General features: G+C 37.6%; 1 protein-coding gene across 2 annotated transcripts in view; it reads right to left on the bottom strand.

Moving 5' to 3' along the window:
- FOXJ3 (forkhead box J3) overlaps window positions 1-22019 on the bottom strand; it is a 131667-nt gene that overhangs the window by 100046 nt on the left and 9602 nt on the right. For both annotated transcript variants that reach the window (XM_060020464.1, XM_060020454.1), the window contains one exon: window positions 8421-8481. In XM_060020464.1, the coding sequence (XP_059876447.1) occupies window positions 8421-8464 (44 nt within the window). In that variant the 5' untranslated portion in view covers window positions 8465-8481. The remainder of the gene's footprint in view (window positions 1-8420; window positions 8482-22019) is intronic.

Genomic DNA, 22019 nt, shown 5'->3' on the forward strand with positions numbered 1-22019 from the left:
TTGTTTAAAATAATAATAAATTTTAACAGACTAATCTATGTATCTCCCTTGCTACAGAGAAGAAAATTTCTTTAAATTCTATCCTGGAAAGTGAGAACTGGTCAGAGTTCTCTTCACAACGATGCTTCACATATTTTACAATATTAACACCATTTAGGTTCCTTCTCAAAAGTTTGAAGTCCAGAACTCCAACAGGATCTGATTTAAGAACCATAATATAGTTACTGCTCTTCTCTAGATTCTCTCCAAATTACTCTATTACTCAAATATATAATCTTAGAGTCATAAAACTGTATTCTAAATTCATACAAGCCATACTCATAGTTAGAACTCCGTTCAGGCTAAAACTTAGGGATCATATGGTCAAAAGACATCTTTATGCCATAAATGTAATTCTTATCTTAAAAATATTTTACTCTACAATTTAAGGAGGAAAAATAAATATTTTTGGACATTAACCACTGAACTACATTCTGTCATCAAGTAAGTACCGTATTTTGCATTTAATCTCACTCTATCTATTGGAATCTCTATGTCTCTTGAGTAGCTGGAAAGCTAATAAGAGTCCCTTTGATACAAGAACACTCAAAGCCATCTTTGCAGATATTATTTAAAAACCCAGACAGAATCTGCTATTAATACTTCTTATACTTAGTTTTTAAAAATATGTGTAGAGTCCATGAGCCACAACTACTGAAGTCCGCGTGCCTAGAGCCCGTGCTCCGCAACAAGAGAAGCCATCGCAATGAGAAGCCCTTGCACCACAACGAAGGGCAGCCCCCACTCGCCGCAACTAGAGAAAGCCTGTGCGCGGCAACAAAAACCCAATGCAGCCAAAAATAAAACAAATTAAAAAAAAAAAAGAAAAAGCCTCAAATTTTGATAAATACTGACAGCCAAGAGGCAGAATTTAGTGCATGGGCACTGGAGCAAGACCTCTGTATGAATCCCAGCTCCGTCCCTTATTCATTGCATGTCCTTGAGTTGCTGAACTTTTTTACCTCTGTTTCCTCATTTGTGAAATGAAAATAATCATAACACCAACCTCATAGGGTTGTTAGGGGAAATTTAATTAATATACCATAAAATGCTTAAATAATGCCTGGTCTAATATATTAGTAAGAACACCATAAAGCTAGTTATCCAAGTCAATATTTAGTCCCATAAGTAACTTTTATAATATGTCCTTAAGTCAGTGACTAGTCACTGGTACTCTTCAATACCTTATGCTCAGAAATGGAAGCCCAATAAGTCAGCTTAAAGATTAAATTACATTTAGGATGCTCTAGACCAGCACTGTCCAACAGAACTTTTCTACAACAATGGAAATGTTTGTGTGTTATCCAATATGACAGTCAGTAGCCATGTGTAGCTAACCAAGCACTTAAAATGTGGCTAGTGTGACTGAGGAACTGATTTTTTTTAGATTTAAACAGCCACATGAGGCTAGCGGCTACCATATGAGACAGTAAGCCTTAGAAGATAAGACAAAAAGTTCAAAATACATTTTAGAAAAAGTCTCTGTAATGGTCAAAATTAAGACGGTTTCTCATTACTCTTCATTTAATTGGAACATGTCAGAATTAAACATGCAAATTAATAGATTTTATCAATTATAAAAAAAGTTTGATAAATATAACAATGATGAACTATGGCATGATAATGAAAGTTATTTCTGCCACTGTGTGGGACTGACTTAAAAGCATATAACTATATTAATTATAAATATGATAAAAATCTAGTATTAAATGTCAGCAACATCCTTAGCCTGAGGTCAGTTGCAAACCTGAATGCTACTGGTAGATACTCTAGAATCTAAGAATTTAGATTATCATACTAGAGATTATCAAAATAAATGAATTAAGCCAGACAGAAAGGCAAATATCATTTGATATCACTTATATGTAGAATCTAAAAAAATCACACAAAACGTATTTAACAAAACAGAAACAGACTCACAGACATAGAAAACAAACTTATGGTTACCTGAGGGGGGAAGGGGAGGGATAAATTAGGAACCTGGGATTAACAGATACACACTACCATATGTAAAACATAAACAACAAGGTCCTACTGTATAGCACAGGGAACTATATTCAATATCTTGTAATAACCTATAATGGAAAAAAATCTGAAAAATATACATATATATGTGTATATATAACTGAATCACTTTGCTGTACACCAGAAACTAACAACACTGTAAATCAACAATACTTCAATAAAAAAAAAATTTGTTTTAATTTTTAAAAATAAGAATTTAGGGTAAAGGGGAAAAAGAAAGAAGGGGAAAAAGAAATTGTCTTCTACCCCATGTTCTTGAGCTGAGAGCAAAGAATACAAACATGTCCTTTTTTCTTTTTCTTTTTTAAGTCTTTTTCATTGAATTTGTTACAATACTGTTTCTCTTTTTTATGTTTTGCATTTTTTGGCCCCGAGGCAAGTGGGGTCTTAGCTCCCCAACCAGGGATGAACCCGAACCCCCTGCACTGGAAGGCGAAGTCTTAACCACTGGACTGCCAGGGGAGTCCCCAAATATGTCCTCTTTTATTCTAAAAACAATTATCCCTTTTGCTTTCTACTATAGGAAAATGCAAATATGCCAGATGCTTTATGTAATCAATATATAGTTTATCCCATGAATCCTAACAGGCCAAGGAGGTAAACATTAACATCCCTATTACAGCAAAACCAGGAAAAGTGAAGTAACTTACCCATGATCATATGAATAATACGCGGCAGAGGTCTGAACCTGCATCTACCCAATTCTAAGACTAAATACCAGAGCTGCCTTAACAATAACAAGTCTGCTACTAGAAACAAGACAGCAAGACGCCTTAAAATAAATCTACCCTCCTCTGGTCATTCTAAATAGCAGGTTATCAATATCAAATGGAGGGAAATGAGAAAACAGATGGACAGGAAATTCACTTGGGACACAACACACAATCTTCTCTGGTGCTAAAAATCCCTATGTGTTCCCCAACATATCCTAAACAAACAGACTGGATCAATAATAAAAGGCATCTTTAAGGGAGAAGCGTAACAAAAAGGAAAAGATGAGTGTGAACAAGAAAGAAAGAAAAAGATAACAAAAGGAAGAGATCTCAGGTAGAAGATCAGAAACTACTTAAAGTACTACTGATAACTCAGCATCCTAGGCCGAATACACATGTGAACCATAAAATCAATCCTCATAAATGTTAGGCAATTCAGAAATGCAGAAAGGGCCCCATTTAACAAGTCCAAAGAAATATCAAATTTTATTTTGCTTTAATCAAACCAAATTATAACAGTCTAATGCCATAATATGTGAAAGAAATATGTTATATACATATATGTGTTTACCTGTCTACATAAAGCAAATGTTCAAGGAAAGCTTTTGCTTTTTTGGTAAGCTTTTGCTATTACTGAGTCTATACCTGGAAATAAAATGCAGGTAACCTCAGGATTCAAATCCATCTTATATAAACTCAGTAACCGGATTCTGCTAAATTTTTAAGATTCTATTGTCTGACAGAAACTGTATCCATCATTATCTGAACTCTCACTCTTGCCTTCCAAAACTCAGGAATTAAATAGATGTAGATGACCCAGTATTCACTATCCAGACTTACTATCCAAACTCAGGATACGAATGCAGTAGATTCGGATTGCAAGGAATACTTGCAAATCTTATATAAATTTTTAATATAATTTCACGTGATTTACAAAATTAGCATTTTTAGCAACATGCAAGTATCCTACTAAAATCACATAAACACTGGCTGCAAAACAGATCTGAGAAAACTTTTTTTTAAATATTTTTATTTATTTGGCTGCGCTGGGTCTTAGTTGCAGCACGTGGGATCTTTGTTGTGGCATGCATGTGGGATCTAGTTCCCTGACCAGGGATTGAACCTAGGCCCCCTGCATTGGGAGCGCAGAGTCTTAACCACTGGACCACCAGGGAAGTCCCAAGAAAACACTTTTTAATACCATATTTCTTAGTAATTTGCTGAAACAAGTTATTAAGTTATTGCTCCTCAATTCCAAACCCGCATCCCTTCTTCCCAATCTGCCTTAATGACACTGGAACTGGGACTCTGCAAACCACATTTCTACTTTGCCAGCTGACTTCCTATAAGGCTCTGCCAAGAGGAAGCACTAAAGATGGACTGCAAGCCTGGAGAAGAAAAAAGATACTTGGGCCTTCCTGTCTATTCTTTGGACTTCATAAGAGCATTACCCCAGCAAAGGTTTCTTCACCCCTGCAGAAGGTCCCCCTCACAGTAGTAAGTGAATAAAGTTTGCAGTTTTTCTAACACTTATGGAACTAGCTTAATCATACCCCACTCAAAGACCCCAGCACCAGCCAGCACCCTTCCCCAGAGTTCTGAGTTTCATATCTATGGGATTTCTATTCTGAGCTCGACACAAGCACTAGCATGTAGTACCTTCTCCTCGGAGATCTGAATTTTGTTTCCACAGGACCCTTCCTCTAAGTCTCTAGGTTTTCCCTTTGGTCCCCAAGCACTTAGGGCTCACAGCTGCTTCTAGAAGTGCCTATCTCCATGATAACTTCAAGTTTTATTTTTATCCTTTCTGTTACCTAGTTAACAACTTTAAATCTAGTTAATGATTCTATTAAAGTCTCTGTTCAAATAACTGGTGTGGTTTCTGCCTCCTGATAGAACCCCGACTGATAAAAGAAAACAGTCTCATTATACTGTAATAGTATATGATGTTATCATAATAACGTTTGTTAAAATGCAATTCTACCCATACTAGCAATTAAAGAAGAACAAAATGATAATTAAGAGCAATTTGATTAAAATTAAGAGTATACTTAGCTATCACTACAAAATCTTTTGCAACCATTCTTTTAAAGAAAATTTGGGGGGGGGGTGCCTTTTTCTAACACACATAGCATCTACTGGAATAAAATTACATAAGACAACATTAACAAGGGCTATCTCTGTCTTCCCAAATTTTCTACAATAATTGGGTTAACATAACTTTTTTTTTTTTTTTTTTTTGTGGTATGTGGGCCTCTCACTGTTGTGGCCTCTCCCGTTGCGGAGCACAGGCTTCAGACGCGCAGGCTCAGCGGCCATGGCTCACGGGCCTAGCTGCTCCGCGGCATGTGGGATCTTCCCCGACCAGGGCACGAACCCATGTCCCCTGCATCGGCAGGCGGACTCTCAACCACTGCGCCACCAGGGAAGCCCTAAGATTACTTTTTAATCATAAAAATACAGTAAGTAAATTTTTAAAAATAATTTTAAAATGTTCAGATTAAACAAGGATCCAATATCATCTATAGAAAACAATATTTAACTTGTTTACCCTAAATATTTAAAGGGCAGAGGAAGAGATTTAATTCATTTACTAAGTACCCTCTCCTACCCAACAAATTTTTAAAATGTCACATACTTTCATTCCACCCCCCATCTTCACTTCACATAAGTCATCTACTCCACTCCCACCTATGTTTACAACCCCCCACCTGCCTACCCATTTTCTCATTCCTAGACACACGGTCCAGTTCTTCTGCACCAACTCAAATGCTTTCCTGTCTTGAGGCTAGCCACTTTCTAGATATATAGGTAGTATATGCAGGCATACACAAGATATAAAGGTAGTATATACAAAGAGAGTTATGGCAAACAAGCAATGTTTGTCAGCGGATTTGAGATTTCCTGGGGTTCCCTGGTGGCGCAGTGGTTAAGAAACCGCCTGCCAATGCATGAGACACGGGTTTGAGCCCTCGTCCGGGAAGATCCCACGTGCCACGGAGCAACTAAGCCTGTGTGCCACAACTACTGAGCCTGTGTTCTACAGCCTGTGAGCCACAACTACTGAGCCCACGTGCCACAACTACTGAAGCCCACGCGCCTAGAGCTCATACTCTGCAACGAGAAGCCACCGCACCGAGAAGTCCGCACACCACAAAAAAGAGCAGGCTCCGCTCGCAGCAACCAGAGAAAGCCCGCATGCAGCAACGAAGATCCAATGCAGCCAAAAATGAATGAATTAATTTTTAAAATTTTTTTAAAAAAGACTTCCTGCTCTACTTCTATTTGGATAGTATAGTTGGGAGGTCGTTTCTGGCTTGAGGAAGACTCTATGGGAAAGTAGACTAAAATTTATTGTGGTTTTAAGTAATCCAGTTTCTCTTCCCTTTACCAAAAAATAGTTATTCTTTTCCTTTCCTTATATCAAACCAAAGCTAGCTTTCAGTTAGAAAAATCAATGACAAACAATGGTCTTCTACCCATACATCTGAGAATGCGAATTCTCTGCTTCACAGAAGGACCATATAGAATATTACAAAAAATGAAAGATTAGGATATAAGGATACTAAATATCTCAACTCAAATGCCAGAGAGTTTCTCAGTTTATTAACTAAATGCTAAACTTATAGGTATATCCACAAAAATTTGATTCTAGGATATTATACACTAGAATTATAACAGTGAGCAGGTTATAAAATAATTCATGGCATCTCTTTCATCATCTCTTCCAATTATATAATTCTATCAAGCAAAAAAGGTTAGGCATATATCATTCCTAACCCAATGTCATATACAATCTTCACCTAAACATAACTATTCAAATTAAGGGATTTAAAATCCCAGTAAATGACTTTAATATATGACTGTTTTGGCATAACCCACAAATAAAATATCTTTAAGGGACTCTATGATCAGTGGAAGATCAAAGTCTGCAAAAATATCTTGATATGGTCATATCTAAAGTTTTAAATATTCAATAAAAGGGTAAAATGATTCCTCCAACCACATTAAACAAAAGGACTCAAGTGAAATTAGTTCTACAGCAGCTTTGGGGATTAAAGTCTTTTTTTTTTTTTTTAAGTTCTTTTCAAAACTATACAGGTGTCCCTTGTTGGGAGGTGGGGGTGGGGGCACATGGACTCCAACAAGATAGAAAAGTAATCACTCTACCTACTTCCATTATAAGCTGGAAGATGCATTCTCAGGGAAAGAAATGCCATAAGGATGTGGAGTAAAGCTCTCCTACTGAAGGAAAGGAGAGCCAGCCTTAGTCTCATAAAAATTCAAGTATATAAAAACTAAAAAGGCAACTTTATTTTTCTTTGGTGGCATTCTGAACCACCAGAATTTCTTTCATGCCTAAGGACTCCTTGACTTCACATTCATGGCTCTAATAATTTTGTATCCCTCCTCTCTCTCTTTCCTGCCCTCCAAAGCTGGTCAATTCCACCTCTCTTCATCACTTACTCTGTTCCAGCCACAATGACCTCCGTCATTGCTCCTCCAACCTAACGAGGCAAGTCTCCTGCCCCAGCAGCTCCTGAATCCCCTCTGCCCAGAACGCTTATCTTCTACCTACCCAGATATGGTTCATTCCATCACTCTTTCAGGTCTTCATTCAAATGTCGCCTGTTCAGTAAAGCTTTCCCTGGCTACCCTATCTAAAATAACCCTATCTATATTTCCTATTCCCATTCTCTCTTTTATTCTTCATCTTAGCTCTTAACACTGTCACTATCTAACATATACTTCTTACTTTTTTATTAATTACCCCGTCACCAAAATGTAAGCCCAATAATTACAGGATTTTTATCTGTTATGTTCACAACTGTAGTCCCAGCATTTAGAATAGCTCCTGACAACATATTAGGTGCTCAATATGCTGAACAAATAAATGATACAGCTAGCTACAACACCACATGTAACTGGTAGATGCTGCCATCAACAATTCATATTCTAGTCTGAAAGATCCCAATTAACAGATTAGATTTAGGTTATTTTTTCAAACTGTGTGCTGGGAACTAGAGTAATCCCTCAGGGGCAACCGTGGGGGTAGAAAATGGAAGCCCAAGCAAGCAGAAAAGCCCGGCATTCATCTGCTTTATTCACAGGTTTTCACTTAAGATTTAATTTATAGAAAGGATTTAGCAACTTGGAAAAAATCTAAAACCACTGGGTTGAATACAACTTAGTTCCTATTTTTTTACATTTTACTTATTTATTGTAAATGAGGATAATCTAGGTATCACATTTATATCATCCTTTAAAGAGATTTAAATTACCATCTAGTCTTATTTAATAATCTGCTACAAAGGCAATAAAAATTTACTATGTATTTTCTAATTAAAATAAGTAGAAACAAGATTAGTGTTTTTTTAAAAACGGAATAACAAAGAAGAGTAAAATTGTTATTTCATGTACAAGAACATATGTAAATTCACTAAGTGGAGATTAAGATCCAAATCCCACTACCACAAATATCTCTGTAAGCAAAAATATGTCCCAATCTCACAAAATAGCACTATTTACCAAAACAGACTACAATATTTTATTCTGAACCTTACAGTAAAACTGATTCTAATATGACTTGACCAGCATAACTTTTAAAATGTTACATGTTCTAATAAAAAGAAGAGCACTAACCTTAATGAAGTTACAGATGGACAAGCCTGTCCATACAAACCCATCTGGCCACAAAGAGAATCTGAAAAGTAAAGGAGAGTTAGTTATCAGATGCTCCAAAATAAATTAAACTATAAATCACACTACCATTCTAAAACAGAAATAGAACGCTAAAAGATTCACCATTATTTGAACACATACCCACAAAATTTAAAAATGCTGTTAAGCAATAAGACATTACGCTGAGGAAGACTGACAATACGAGGAAGCACAAGAAAAATAGGCACACTATAACTGTAACATCCAAAAAAGCTAAAAACTCATAAAATTTAACAAACTGTTATTACGCTTAGTTACAGATAGAGAGTGTCCAAACTGTTTAGTAGAATCCCAAGGATTCCAGAGAGGTGCCTAAAGGCTACCAAAGAGCTGAGCATGCAGGTTCCCATCCCCACATAATTGTCTCCCATCCCATCTACCCTTCAATCAAAGCAGTGCTATCTTTGTTGGTTTTGCATAATGGACTTCACTAAAACTTCATTTGAAGAACAGTTCCACTGCTTAAAAAAAAAAAAAAAAGTTAAGAATAGCATTGAACAGAAGGAGCTTTGTTCAAATTCTAGCTGTGACACTAAGAGACCTTGAAGAATTTATATAGCCTCAGTGAACCTCCATTTCTTCATCTGTAACTTGGGCATAATACCACCTGTAACTTTATTTATTCATCAGGGATAAACTGCAGGTTTGTTATTAGAATTAAACAAATCACTAAACAAATGTGAAACTGTCTATTAGCACTACTACCTGGCACAAGGATGATCCACAAGTGTCTACACTTAACATGAATGAGAGGTAACATGAATGAGAGAAGCTGAATGAGAGAAGCTGGAATGGGTATAAATATGCATACACAGCACAAATGGAGATTGTGTGCCTGCAACTAAAGAAAACAGGTTCACTCTGAAAAGATCAGCTGCTATTCCCAGTTCTAGCCAATTGTTGCTAAGCAGGATTGAAAGCCCAGTACTGTTAAGAACTTCTAATTTTTCAAGAGAAGCAAGATACCCAAAATTTTATCTGAAATCTCCTGATTTTTATTTTCTAAATACTATGTGGGCCAAACAAACCACTGGATGTTGTCCCAAGTTTATAACTTTTAACTTAGTGGCTGACTGAATTCCCTGCATCTTACTGTCCCGTGCATGCACTGAAGAGAGATGGACACTTTACTTCTGCTAGAACAACAGAATAGATAGCTTGATCAACATGCCCACTGGAAATAACAAACACTGGATAAATTTTTTTAATCTTTACATATTAATCAATAACCTGAAAGAAAATAAAGTATGATCAAGGCTAAAAACTAAGTGAAAGAGGGAAACTAGAGATGTATGCAGAGTACTGAAACCAGCTTTCATTCACCTTCAGGGCATTTTGCCAAACCCTATGAATTTCAGCTTGCAATTCCAAGGCCTATTAGGGCTCAAGGTACAAGAGGCAAAGTCCAGGTGTTACCCAAGAGAACTGCAAGGGAAACTTAACCTTGGCACTGAGTGCTGGTGAGGGATTGGGGGGCTATGAGAGCAGTTCAACAGTATCTCCTCAGACACTCACAACCAGAAGCTGACCCTCACCTAGATTATGGTTTAAAAAGCTTCATACTTAGAATTTTGTTTAGGGTAGTCCTAGAATGGTAATGTCTCCCACCCAAACTTGACAGAAGGAAATGAAAATCCTCTCTGGGGAATCTGCCTTTGATCTAGGCCTGGGAGAATTCTCAAGGATAAGGTCCCAAAATAAATAAATTCACAATCAAAAATCACAAAACCAGAAGGAAACAAGCCACTCAAGAGTAAGATACAGCTGAAACATCAGCTGGCAGACTCAAAACCTCAAAGACCTCAGATACGGGAATTACTAGTCACTTTTCTCTACTGTTTTTTACTTTATGGGTGACTTACCTACTCTTGTATTTCAAACGCCTATAATGCAGATGAATCTCAAATCTACATCTCTATCAGGGATCAAACTCCTGATCTCCGAACATAAATATCTAACATTCCCTCCCGAAATCCCAAATTTACTATGTCTAAAACTGAATTATCTTTTTTTAATGTATTTCCTATCTTGATAAAATGGCACAGTCCTTTATCTAAGAATGGCTTTCTTTTCCTTTGTTAGAGCAGGAAACTTCTTTTCAATTCTTGATTTCTATGAGGAATGACTTCTCTAAACATCCCTGGGCTCCCAGCCCACTCCTCACCAAGTGCGTAGAGCTAACTCCAGGACTCTACATCCAGTATTCTACAAGGTAGTTACCTGGGTATGACTGCTCTGTTGACTCTAACAACCTAGACATCAGGTAAGCTGTCCAAATTGGGTGGGCAGGGACAAGAGAATGTGGAGAGTCAGCCAGCCCATTTGTCTCTTAAACCTAAATCACATTCTACAACATTCTACAATATCAGCTTTATCAAAAACAAAGGTAAATTCTTACAAAAGATATCACAGGACCCAGCAATTCTACTCTTAGGGGTACGTGTGTGTGTGTATTTTTATGTATAAAAAATTTAAATATATGTATATATACATATATATATATATATATATATATATATATATATATAAATCCTCTTGGGAATACATATATATGCACATATATGTATCCCCAAGAGAACGTAAAACATATGTTCACACAAAAACTTGCATACAGCTTCCTTTTCCAGTAAGCAGCCTGAGGTGACCTCTAAAAATGGTTCGCTATTCACTTGACCCAGAAAACCCCACAAAATCATGCAAGTCAGGAGGTTCAAATCTTCGTGTTCACTTTAAGAACACTCATGAAACTGCCCAGGCCATTAAGGGTATGCATATCCGAAAATCCACCAAGTATCTGAAAGATGTCACTTTAAAGAAGCAATGTGTGGCATTCCATCATTACAATGGTGGAGTTGGTAGGTGTGCCCAGGCCAAACAGTGGGGCTGGACGCAGGGTTGATGGCCCAGAAAGAGTGCTGAATTTTTACTGCACATACTCAAAAATGCTGAACGTAAGGGCTTAGATGTAGATTCTCTAGTCACTGAGCACATCCAGGTGAACAAAGTTCCCAAGATGCAGCACAGAACTTAGAGAGCTCATGGTTGGATCAACCCATACATGAGCTCTCCCTGCCACACTGAGACGGTCCTTACTGAATAAGAACAGACTGTTCCTAAACCAGAAGAGGAGGTTGCCCCAAAGAAAAAGATATCCCAGAAGAAACTGAAGAAACAAAAACTTATGGCCCGGGAATAAATGCCACAAAAAATAAATGCAAATAAAAATAAATTTAAAAAAAGAAAAACACAAGCAAAAAACGTGCATACAAATGTTCATAGCAGCATTATTTATAAAGCTAAAAGTGGATATAAACCAAATGTCCATCAACTGATAAACAGATAAACAAAATATGACATATCTGTACAATATCCATATAATATACAGTGGAATATTATTCAGCCATAAAAAAGGAATGCCGTACTGTTACATGCCACAATATGAATGAACTTTGAGAGCCTTATGCTTAGTGAAAGAAGTCAGACACAAAAGACCAAATATTGTATGACTCCATTTATACAAAATATTCAGAATTGGGCAAATCCTAGAGATGGAAGGTAGATAGTAGTTGCCAGGAGATAGGGGGATGGGAGGAGGAATGGGGGTAGGGAATGACTGCTAACAGGTTTCTTTTGGGATTGATGAAAATGTTCTGGAATTAGATAGTGTTGATAGTTGCACGACCTTGTGAATAAAAACCTTTTGTATACAACCACCAAATTTTACACTTTAAAATGGTAAAGTTTTACTACCAACTCCAGCTCCTAAATGTCTTTCTAATCTACTGTGGCCTCAATGCCTTAGTTTCAGTTTTCTCCACTTTTAATTTAGATTACTGCGCCTAAATGGTGTCTTGCACACCAGTCTGGTTAACTGGAAGAACAAATGTACCAATCATCTTCTCCCTACCCAGGCAGATGCCCAGCAACATGGAACTCTCACAAAAGAAGGCTATGATTCACAGTGAAATCAGGAAAATCTCAGTGTCCTCCAAATCACAAACTCACATTTCTGAAGCCAACTATGTTGAACAATTATATTAATTTTTTCAATTACATCCAAAATTCATACAGTTTAAGTTGGTGCCAACAGCACCTAGTAGCATTTTCTGCAAATCCTTTGAAAATCAACATACAAGAAACTTTGCATAACATGACACCACCAGAGGACAGGGAGTAAAAACCAGTCATTCACTGATGGGTATGCTACAAGAAAAACTACTGCAGTATATCCCATCACCAACAGAAAGAATATGGAATTCCTTTTAATATAAGCAGTCTTCATGTGTACATTAAAATGAGTTACAAACTATTCACATTTAGGAAGCAGATGTTTAACTAACAGGTATATAACAATACATTATCTGGGAGGAGGAGGTGAAATGGGACTAAGAATTTTGAAAAAGCGCCCAAGTAATTCTTATGAGCCCTTCTCTCCTCTCTCCCACCACACAGATATGCTATATAGTTTACAAAGAACTTGCAACATTCATGACCTTGCATCAAGAACCCAACTGAGAATCTCAATTGTGACCTTGGGAATACTGTTAAAAGGAAAAATTCATGCCTCAGTTACTGTGATAGTAGCTTGAATGAAAGCAACACCATATCAGATAAAAGTAGGAATTAGGGCTTCCCTGGTGGCCCAGTGGTTGAGAGTCCACCTGCCGATACAGGGGACGCGGGTTCGTGCCCCGGTCCGGGAAGATCCCACATGCAGCGGAGCGGCTGGGCCCGTGAGCCATGGCCGCTGAGCCTGCGTGTCCGGAGCCTGTGCTCCGCAACGGGAGAGGCCACAACAGTGAGAGGCCCGCGTACCGCAAAAAAAAAAGAAAAAGAAAAAGTAAGAATTAAAACTTTGTTGAAAATGAATACTATAAGCACTAGAGGTCAAGAGATTATTCCTTCTTTTTCTAACTTCGGAATTTAGCTCTTTCAAAAGACCTGAAAGTAAAAAATTCACTAGCACCCATGAAGGAACAACCCCTCTGAATCAGGTTCCTTGACTGAACACTGTGAATTGTTATACCATTAGTCACAGGTAATCATTAAAGCAGTCATGGAAATAACCCGTGTCTTAATCAGCCTAAACAGGAAAAATCTGTCAGAGGAAGGCATAAAGGGAAAAGAATCCTGCTGAGTGAGTAGCAATCAAGCTGTCCACTGCAGCTTCACTAGTTAAACCTGAAGGCAGTGATGCAGCTATAGCTAGAAAGTGAGAACTCAAGAGTCACATGCTCTCAGAAAGCAAAAAATCATGTGAGAATGATCAATTCACCATGGTAATGTTAAAGGGAGAAGAGAGGCCAAAACTTAAATTTGGAGAACTCTAACAGATTTAGAGAAGACGAACCAGTTAAAAAAAAAAAAAACTTGAGAAAACTGTACTGGAGGTTGCAGCAAGTGATTTAATGGATAGAAAGGCAATAGTGCTACACACAGATTAAGATGGACATAAACTGAAAAGACAATACTGGCTTTTAATAGAAGATCATTATTACTATAGAGGGTGGATCTTGTGGACTAGTGAAAGCAAAAATTAGACTGCAAGGGTGTTAAGAATAAGGAGAGTGAAGTAAAAGTTTAGCCACAAACTACATACAATGAAAATAAACAGAAAACGCAAAAAAGGTCAAACAGAGCAGAGAGGAACAGATTAAGAAATCAGGAAAGGTGAAGAATATGTTAGAAAGCTCATCACAGTATATCCCCATTATCCTGTTTTATTCTTCATAGCTCGTCATCATCTGATATGATTTGATATGACTTTTGTTTCACTATCTGTTTCTCTCCCACTAGAATGCAGATAAAAGTTTCTGTTTCATTCTCTGTTATATCCCCAAATCCTGGTATACAGTCTGCAGCCATATTTGTTCAATGAATGAATAAACCAGGTTCCTCAAGAGTTGGAAAAAGAGAATAAACGTAAAATAAGAACAACTAAAATCTAACTGAAAACTCACCAGATTTTTTTTAATGTAGTCTTTGTATCCATTACTTCTCTCTGCCTCCAAGCAAGTAATTTCAGACAAATTCACAGTTAGAAAAGCAAGTTAGGTATCCAGAATATATAAAGGACCCTTACAACTCAATAATAAAACGACAACCCAACTTATAAATGGGCAAAGATTTGGAGATACAGCACAGAGGAAGAGCATTTGACTGCAAAAAAAAAAAAAAAGGGGGGGGGGCAGAGATTTGAATACACATTTCTACAAAGAAGATATTAAAATGTCCAATAAGATATGAAAAGATGTTCAACGTCATTAGTTATTAGGGAAATGCAAATCGAAATAACGAGATACCACTTCACACCAGCTAGGATGGCTATAATCAAAACAACAGATAATAACAAAGGTTGCAAAGATGTGAAGAAACTGAAGCCCTCATACATTGATAGTGAAAAACGTAAAACAGTGCAGCCACTTTGGAAAACAGCTTGGCAGTTTGTCAAAAAGTTAAACATAGAGTAATCATATGACACAGCCATTCCACTCCCAGGGAATATACCCAAGAAACGAAAACATACCTCCACAGAAAAATCTGTACACGAACGTTCACAGCAGCAAAAAATCATAATAGCAATAGTGGAAACAATCCAAATGCCCAGTAACTTGACGAATGGATAAATAAGATGTTATAACCATACAGCAGAATATTATTTGGCAATAAAAAGGAATGGTACGTGCTACAACATATATGACCCTTGAAAACATGCTAAGTGAAAGAAGTCAGTAACAAAACTACACATTACACGATTCCATTTATATCAAATGTCCAAAACAAATTTATATTAATAGTTAGATTATGGATTAGTAGTTAGATTAGTAGTTTCATAGGGCTGGGGAGGCAGGTAAAGTGGATTGACTGCTAATGAGTGTGGGGTTTCTTTTAGAGGGAGAGGAAAACATTCTATAATTAGACTGCAGCAATGATTACACAACCCTATGAATATGTTAAAGAAAAAAACATTGGGGCTTCCCTGCTGGCACAGTGGTTAAGAATCCGCCTGCCAATGCAGGGGACATGGGTTCGAGCCCTGGTCCAGGAAGATTCCACATGCTGCAGAGCAGCTGGGCCCGTGCACCACAACTACTGAGCCTGTGCTCTAGAGCCCGTGCTCTGCAACAAGAGAAGCCACCACAATGAGAAGCCTGTGCACCGCAACGAAGAATAGCCCCCACGCTCCGCAACAAAGACCCAACGCAGCCAAAACTAAATAAAATAAATTTATAAAAAAACAAAACCATTGAATTTTACACCTTAAACAGGTGAATTATATGGTATGTGAATTTTATCTCAATAAAGCTGGGGGGGTTCCTTTGGTTTTTTTAAAAGAGCAAGTTTAAGAACCATCACACACAAAATGTTCTCTTGTTCTGTAAGCTGCTGCTTCACTAGTGCCATATGAGTGCCCCCCGCACCCCACAAAATGGAAAAGGGGAGAGTAAAAGTAATGACTTCACCAAAAAGCAACTCTACTATAGCAATTATTTTGAAATCTATAACCCCTTGAACCATTAGTGGTTCAAGAAAGTTTGTTTTCTGGTGGGCTCCACCATTTCCAAACCATACTGTTTATTAATTAAACATGTTTAATGAAGATACACTTATGTATACACCTCTATATACCCTGAAAAAATTCTATAGGAAACCACTCTAACACTATATATCAACTACTTAGGTTATAACCCTCTCTTCCTAAAAACAACACTAGGGCCAGGTGTTGTTATTCTCTTATAACAGAAGATGAAAAAAAGCATGCCAACCAACAATCAGCTTCAGCTTTATAAGACTGTTCCTGTAGGAGTAGGAAGTGTAAGGCTGAACTGTCTCTTTACCCTCCATAGTTTAGGATTGCTGTCAATAAAACAGGTGGTAAATGTGGGTGAGGGGAGCTTCTTGGCCAAACATCACAGAGCTGTAACTTCTTCCAAACCCCAAACCTAACTTCCTGAAATTTATGTAAGCAGATCACAGGCCACCCTCTTCAAACCAAATCATAACCCAAGCAAATAACACAGGATTCTATTTCTGGGTCTGTCATTAACTCACTGGATAGTCCTGAAACTTCAGTCTCTCTACTATGCTCAATAACTTAACCACAATTTCCAGTCTCAAAATCAAATCATGTGGTCTAATAAAGAACATTTCCCCAACTTGCAGGTGTACTTTTATGGAAAATCTAACAAAGATGTATGAAGTTAAATCACATTATATGTTTAAATCATCTTTAATGAATATACATGAAGTATGAAAAATTCAAAAGACTGTTTACTCCAAAAATGTTGAACTCTTCCATTTTAAAGTTTTAAAGGTATTCACTAAACAGAGAAAGAATAAGTTTCCAGAGGGCTGAAGGGTTCTGAGGCTTTAAATTTAATCTCAGTTATATTTAGAAAACCAAGATGCCACCTCTCTGGATCCCATATCTTTATCTTGGGCATTTGATGCATGTGCTTTGCCTGGTATAATTCAAAGCAAGAGATCCTACCATATCTCTGAAATGTAAATTGAACATATCAGGGATTTCCCTGGTAGTGCAGTGGTTAAGAATCCACCTGTCAATGCAGGCAACATGGGTTCGATCCCTGGTCCGGGAAGATCCCACATGCCGCGGAGCAACTAAGCCCATGCACCACAATTAATGAGTCTGCGCTCTAGAGCCCGTGAGCCACAACTACTGAAGGCTGTGCGCCTAGAGCCGTGATCCGCAACAAAAGAAGCCACCAAGAGGAGAAGCCTGCGCACCACAATGAAGAGTAGCCCCCGCTCACCACAGCTAGAGAAAGCCCGCACACAGCAAAGCATAACCAACGCAGCCAAAAATAAATTAATTTAAAAAATAATAAAATAAATTGAACATGTCAGAACAACATATTGGTTGTCAGAGGAATGAGACGCTATACACCTAAAAAGATGGGCAGCTATAGTCTCCACTCCTAGAGCTGTTTAACAAAATTAAAATTACCTGCCTGGTCCTCAAAGCAAGTCTACAAACCATGGCCAACTTTATAAGAATCATTTCTATCCAATTCCTGGAAATCCTAATTCAACAGTCTAGAGCAAAACCTAGGAAATCTATTCATTACAAGTATCAGGTGATTCTGATACACAGCTTAATTCAGGAACTATTGGTTTAGGAGAAGGATAGCAGAAAGGTTTCATATCATTTGCCAATTATACTCGATAGGTAGTAGCTGCCTGAAGTGCTACACTGCGAAGGTCATGTCTAAAAACAAGAAATTAGTAGTTTGCCATGGACATGGTGATGGGGAAGTGGCAACATCCAAACCATGTATCTGCCATTATGTGATTCAGACCACTGAATGGGCTTTTTTCTATTTTTAAGGAGGCTTTTGGGGTAAAAGAAGAGACCCAGAACTGGATTATTTACTTTTATTTTATTTTATTTATTTTTAATTTTTGGCTGCGTTGGGCCTTCGTTGCTGCATGTGGGCTTTCTCTGGTTGCGGCGAGCAGGGGCTACTCTTCTTTGTGGTGCACAGGCTTCTTATTGCGGTGGCTTCTACTGTTGTGGAGCATAGGCTCTAGGCACGCGGGCTTCAGTAGTTGTGGCTCGCGGGCTCTAGAGCGCAGGCTCAATAGTTGTGGCGCACGGGCTTAGTTGCTCCACGGCATGTGGGATCTTCCCGGACCAGGACTCGAACCCGTGTCCCCTGCGTTGGCAGGCAGATTCTTAACCACTGCGTCACCAGGGAAGCCCCTGGATTATTTACTTCTAAGTGGCAGAAGCTCTGTCTCTGGAAAGGTAGTAGGCAGGAAGAACAGCCCTACTGGCATATGTGCCAGGACTCTCCAAAAGTTAAATATTAAGCTTTCCAATATTATACAGAAAAAGAAGACAAGATTTTTGCTCTCAAAATATCTATAATCTTGTTTGAGAAATGAAAATTCTACATGACAATATAAATTTGGTCCAAAAAAGGATATTTGTGTCTTGAGAAGTTCCACGTTCCACTAAAGGTGGGAATTAGCGGAGCACTGAGTGCCAGGCCCAAAACAGTATAGTTTGGATTGATTCAAAAGGCAATCAACTGTGGGTTCCTGATCAGGACATGCCTGAAGTAATGTACTAAGAAGATACCACTAGCAGCATTTTCCAGGAAAATATATGGGAGGATATATAATCAAGGCATGACCCATCCGAAGGCAAATAATCTCTTTCGTATTGTTTCTGTATGTACCTGTCTCTGCCACTGGATTGCAGGCCTCCTAGTAGGCCAGGCACATGTCAAATTAACCTTTCTACCTCCCATAATGCCTAGGACATGTTTTGTACATAACAGTCCAAAATGTTTGCTGAATTCCTGTAAATGAAGGAAAACTCTTAGGGCTATTTCAAAAGAAACAGTAACAGAACTTGGTATAGAGACAGGAAAGGTCAAAGAAGTGGACACAATGAAATTATGCCAAAAAGTAAGGGGGGAACTGTGTTAGGCTAAAAGAGACAACAAACGTAACAACTAGATGTAATGCGTAGACCTTGTCTGAATCCTGATTCAATTAAAAACCGACTGTAAAAAGACACAAATAGTCAAGGACACATTTATTATGAACTGGATATTGTGATAACACTAGTAGGAAATATTGTTAATTTCGTTAGCTACAATAATGGCATATGGTTATGTAAGAAATGTCTATACTTTTTAGAGATGCATACTGATGTTTGTAGGGGTGAAAAGACAATGCCTATGATTTTCTTTAAAACACTTAAGCAAAAGATAGTTGAGGCATATACAGCAAACAGCTTAATAATTATTAAATCTGTAATGGGTATAGAGGGATTCATTATATTTTATCTAGTTTTGAGTATACTCAGCAGTGATGGACTTTTATGTTACTCCAGCATTGTACAACTAATTCTTTTTCTTTTCTTTCTCAGATTTCAGGAAACTTAAGAATCACTAGTACTTCTGAGAAAACAACCTAGACTCAATCAGAAAAAAAATGGGCATTCATGTGTTAGCTCTACTAATAGGAAATCAGAGAATCTACTCAAAGAACTTCTTGTAAATTAATATGAGAACTGAATATGAGCCAAGACAGTGACTCAGCTGCTAAAACGAAAACACAGTCTTAGGGTTCATTAGAAGAACAGTATCCAGATCAACGAGGGTAGCAGTCCCATTCACTCTTCACTGGTTAGCTCACAACTGGAGTATTGTGTTCTGTTTGAGTACCACGTTTTAAGAACACTTATGAGCTAGAATGCTTGCAGGGAGGGAAATCAGCCTAGTGAAGAGTTTAGAAGCCAAATGTCAAGTATAGAATGAAGAAAATGGGTGTGTTTAGCTTGAAGAAAACACTTTCCAGCATTCCCTGTCTCCTCTACCGTAGAGACTCAGTGTAATATTTTCCAGAGCTGTTAACAGGCATTCCATAATCAAGTAAGTTTGAGTCAAGTATTTTTTTTCTCTCTAAGGGACTTATCAAAGTGTTCAATATCCTAAAGCGCTTTATCACTCTTCAAGAAGTTGTTCAGTATTTCCCAAATGTAACCATTCATTCATTCAACAAATATTTACTGAGCACCTATTATTTACGAACACTCCTCCAGGCGCTGAGAATAAACAATGAACATTTTCAATATCCTTGAGGATAGTTTGTCAAACAGCCAGGCTGGGCCTCTTGCTACTCCTCTAACTTGCATTGTTCTTCCTCATCTCTAGGTTTTTGATTATGCAGTCAGCCTAGTCGACCCCATCACTAATCTTAATTCAAACATTATTGTTTCCAAGAAGTTTCCTGATCATCATAAGCAAAACCACTCTTTTCAACAAACCCATGACTTTCTCTGTATCAGTTCTCTGAGAAGAGACTATGCCTCTTAATTACCTTTGGATCTCTCACAATGCCCCGGACCATGTTTTGCATATGTAGGTGCTGACAAAATATTTGCTGAATGAACAATCGCATTCATATATTTAGAGTTATCTTGTCAAAGAAGGCAAACTAGGTGTCTAATGTTCTGCAGAGAAGGACTAGGAAAAAGAGATGAAGTTACAAGCAAATTTTGCCCCAATTAGAGCTAACAACAAACAGGCTACCTTACGGCTATCGGTGACTACAGGTGTTCTAAGAGTAGGCGAATGACTCTTTCTCAAGTGTTTTAGTGGGATATCTCGCTGGCCTGAATAAAAGATTAACTCTTAAGATGTTAGGAACTACTATGTATCTATATATTACATATATAGACATACATACATATATATATTAGACAAAAGGTAACTTTTGATACAATGTATCGATGTTAATATTCTTAAAGTTAAGCTCAAATATGAAATATCCTTCCATTTACTAGTACAGTTGATCCTGGAACAACATGGGGGTTTACCCGAGTATAACTTACAGTTGCCCCTCCATATCTGCAGTTCCTCCGCATCGGCAGATTCAAACCATGGACCGTGTAGTACTGTCATAGTCACAATAGAAAAGTATCCTCCTACAAGTGGTCCTGTGCAGTTCAAACCCTTGTTGTTCAAGGATCAACAGTAGAGAGAATAAAAGACAACAAAAGACACTGTCTCCATCCTAGAAGAATCAACACAGGTTTCTTAATTATGCTCCCAAAGCAAATCGGATATAAATATAAACGCCTGGGTCATCTACCTCAGTAAACAACGCTCCTTAGATAAGGCAATTCTCTAGATCAAGGATTTTCAATATTTTGGAGTCAGAAAAATAATTATGAAACCATCAGCTCCTCTTAAAGCCATCTAACCACACCACCAAAAGCATTAAATTCTTCAAACAAGCTAGTCATGCTGCTTTTTAGTTAAAAACTAGAAAAACAGAAAAAATGGGTCTCTCCATATGCCTAGGATCTCTCTTCTGATGTCTCTCCCAAACCAAAAGCTGTAGTCCTTGATGGCAGGGACCCTATCAGTTACTTGTGTCCCCAGCATTTAGTACAGTTCCCAGGACATAACACATGGTGAATAAATGAGCAAATGAATGAGAGAAACTGAGTCCAATGTCCCCGGATGAAAACAAGTACCTTAAAGAATCAATGACAATTTGGTTTTTCTTATTAGAAGTCTGCCAAGGAAATTAAAGCAGATGAGTAGGTTCTTAAATCCAGTTTTCACTATAAGTCAGAGTGCTACTTTTAGGTCATTTATTGATAAGTAATTACTATATGTAAACCTAAGTTCCTGGTTGCTTCTGGGGGACTAAAATTAATTTATTGACCACCAGAGCTAAATGACCAATTTCTACAAAGAAAAACCCAAAACACTTAATACACCCACAACCTGACCTATAAGATTATAATCAAATAATTTATCAAACTGATTTATTAACATAACTACCTAAAAAGCAAAATACTTTGATAGCACCAGTGTTTAAACTACTCTTCAAAAGTGCTACGATTCACATTTTTCCAAATTCTCATTTGAACCATAAAAATCATACATGTTTATTTTTTAAAGACTAGAAAACAGAAGACTATAAAAATGATATATGCTCACTGTAGAGAACTTATAGAAAATATAAACAGGT

This window comes from Delphinus delphis, chromosome 1 (assembly GCF_949987515.2).
Source record: "Delphinus delphis chromosome 1, mDelDel1.2, whole genome shotgun sequence".
Lineage (NCBI taxonomy): Eukaryota > Metazoa > Chordata > Mammalia > Artiodactyla > Delphinidae > Delphinus > Delphinus delphis.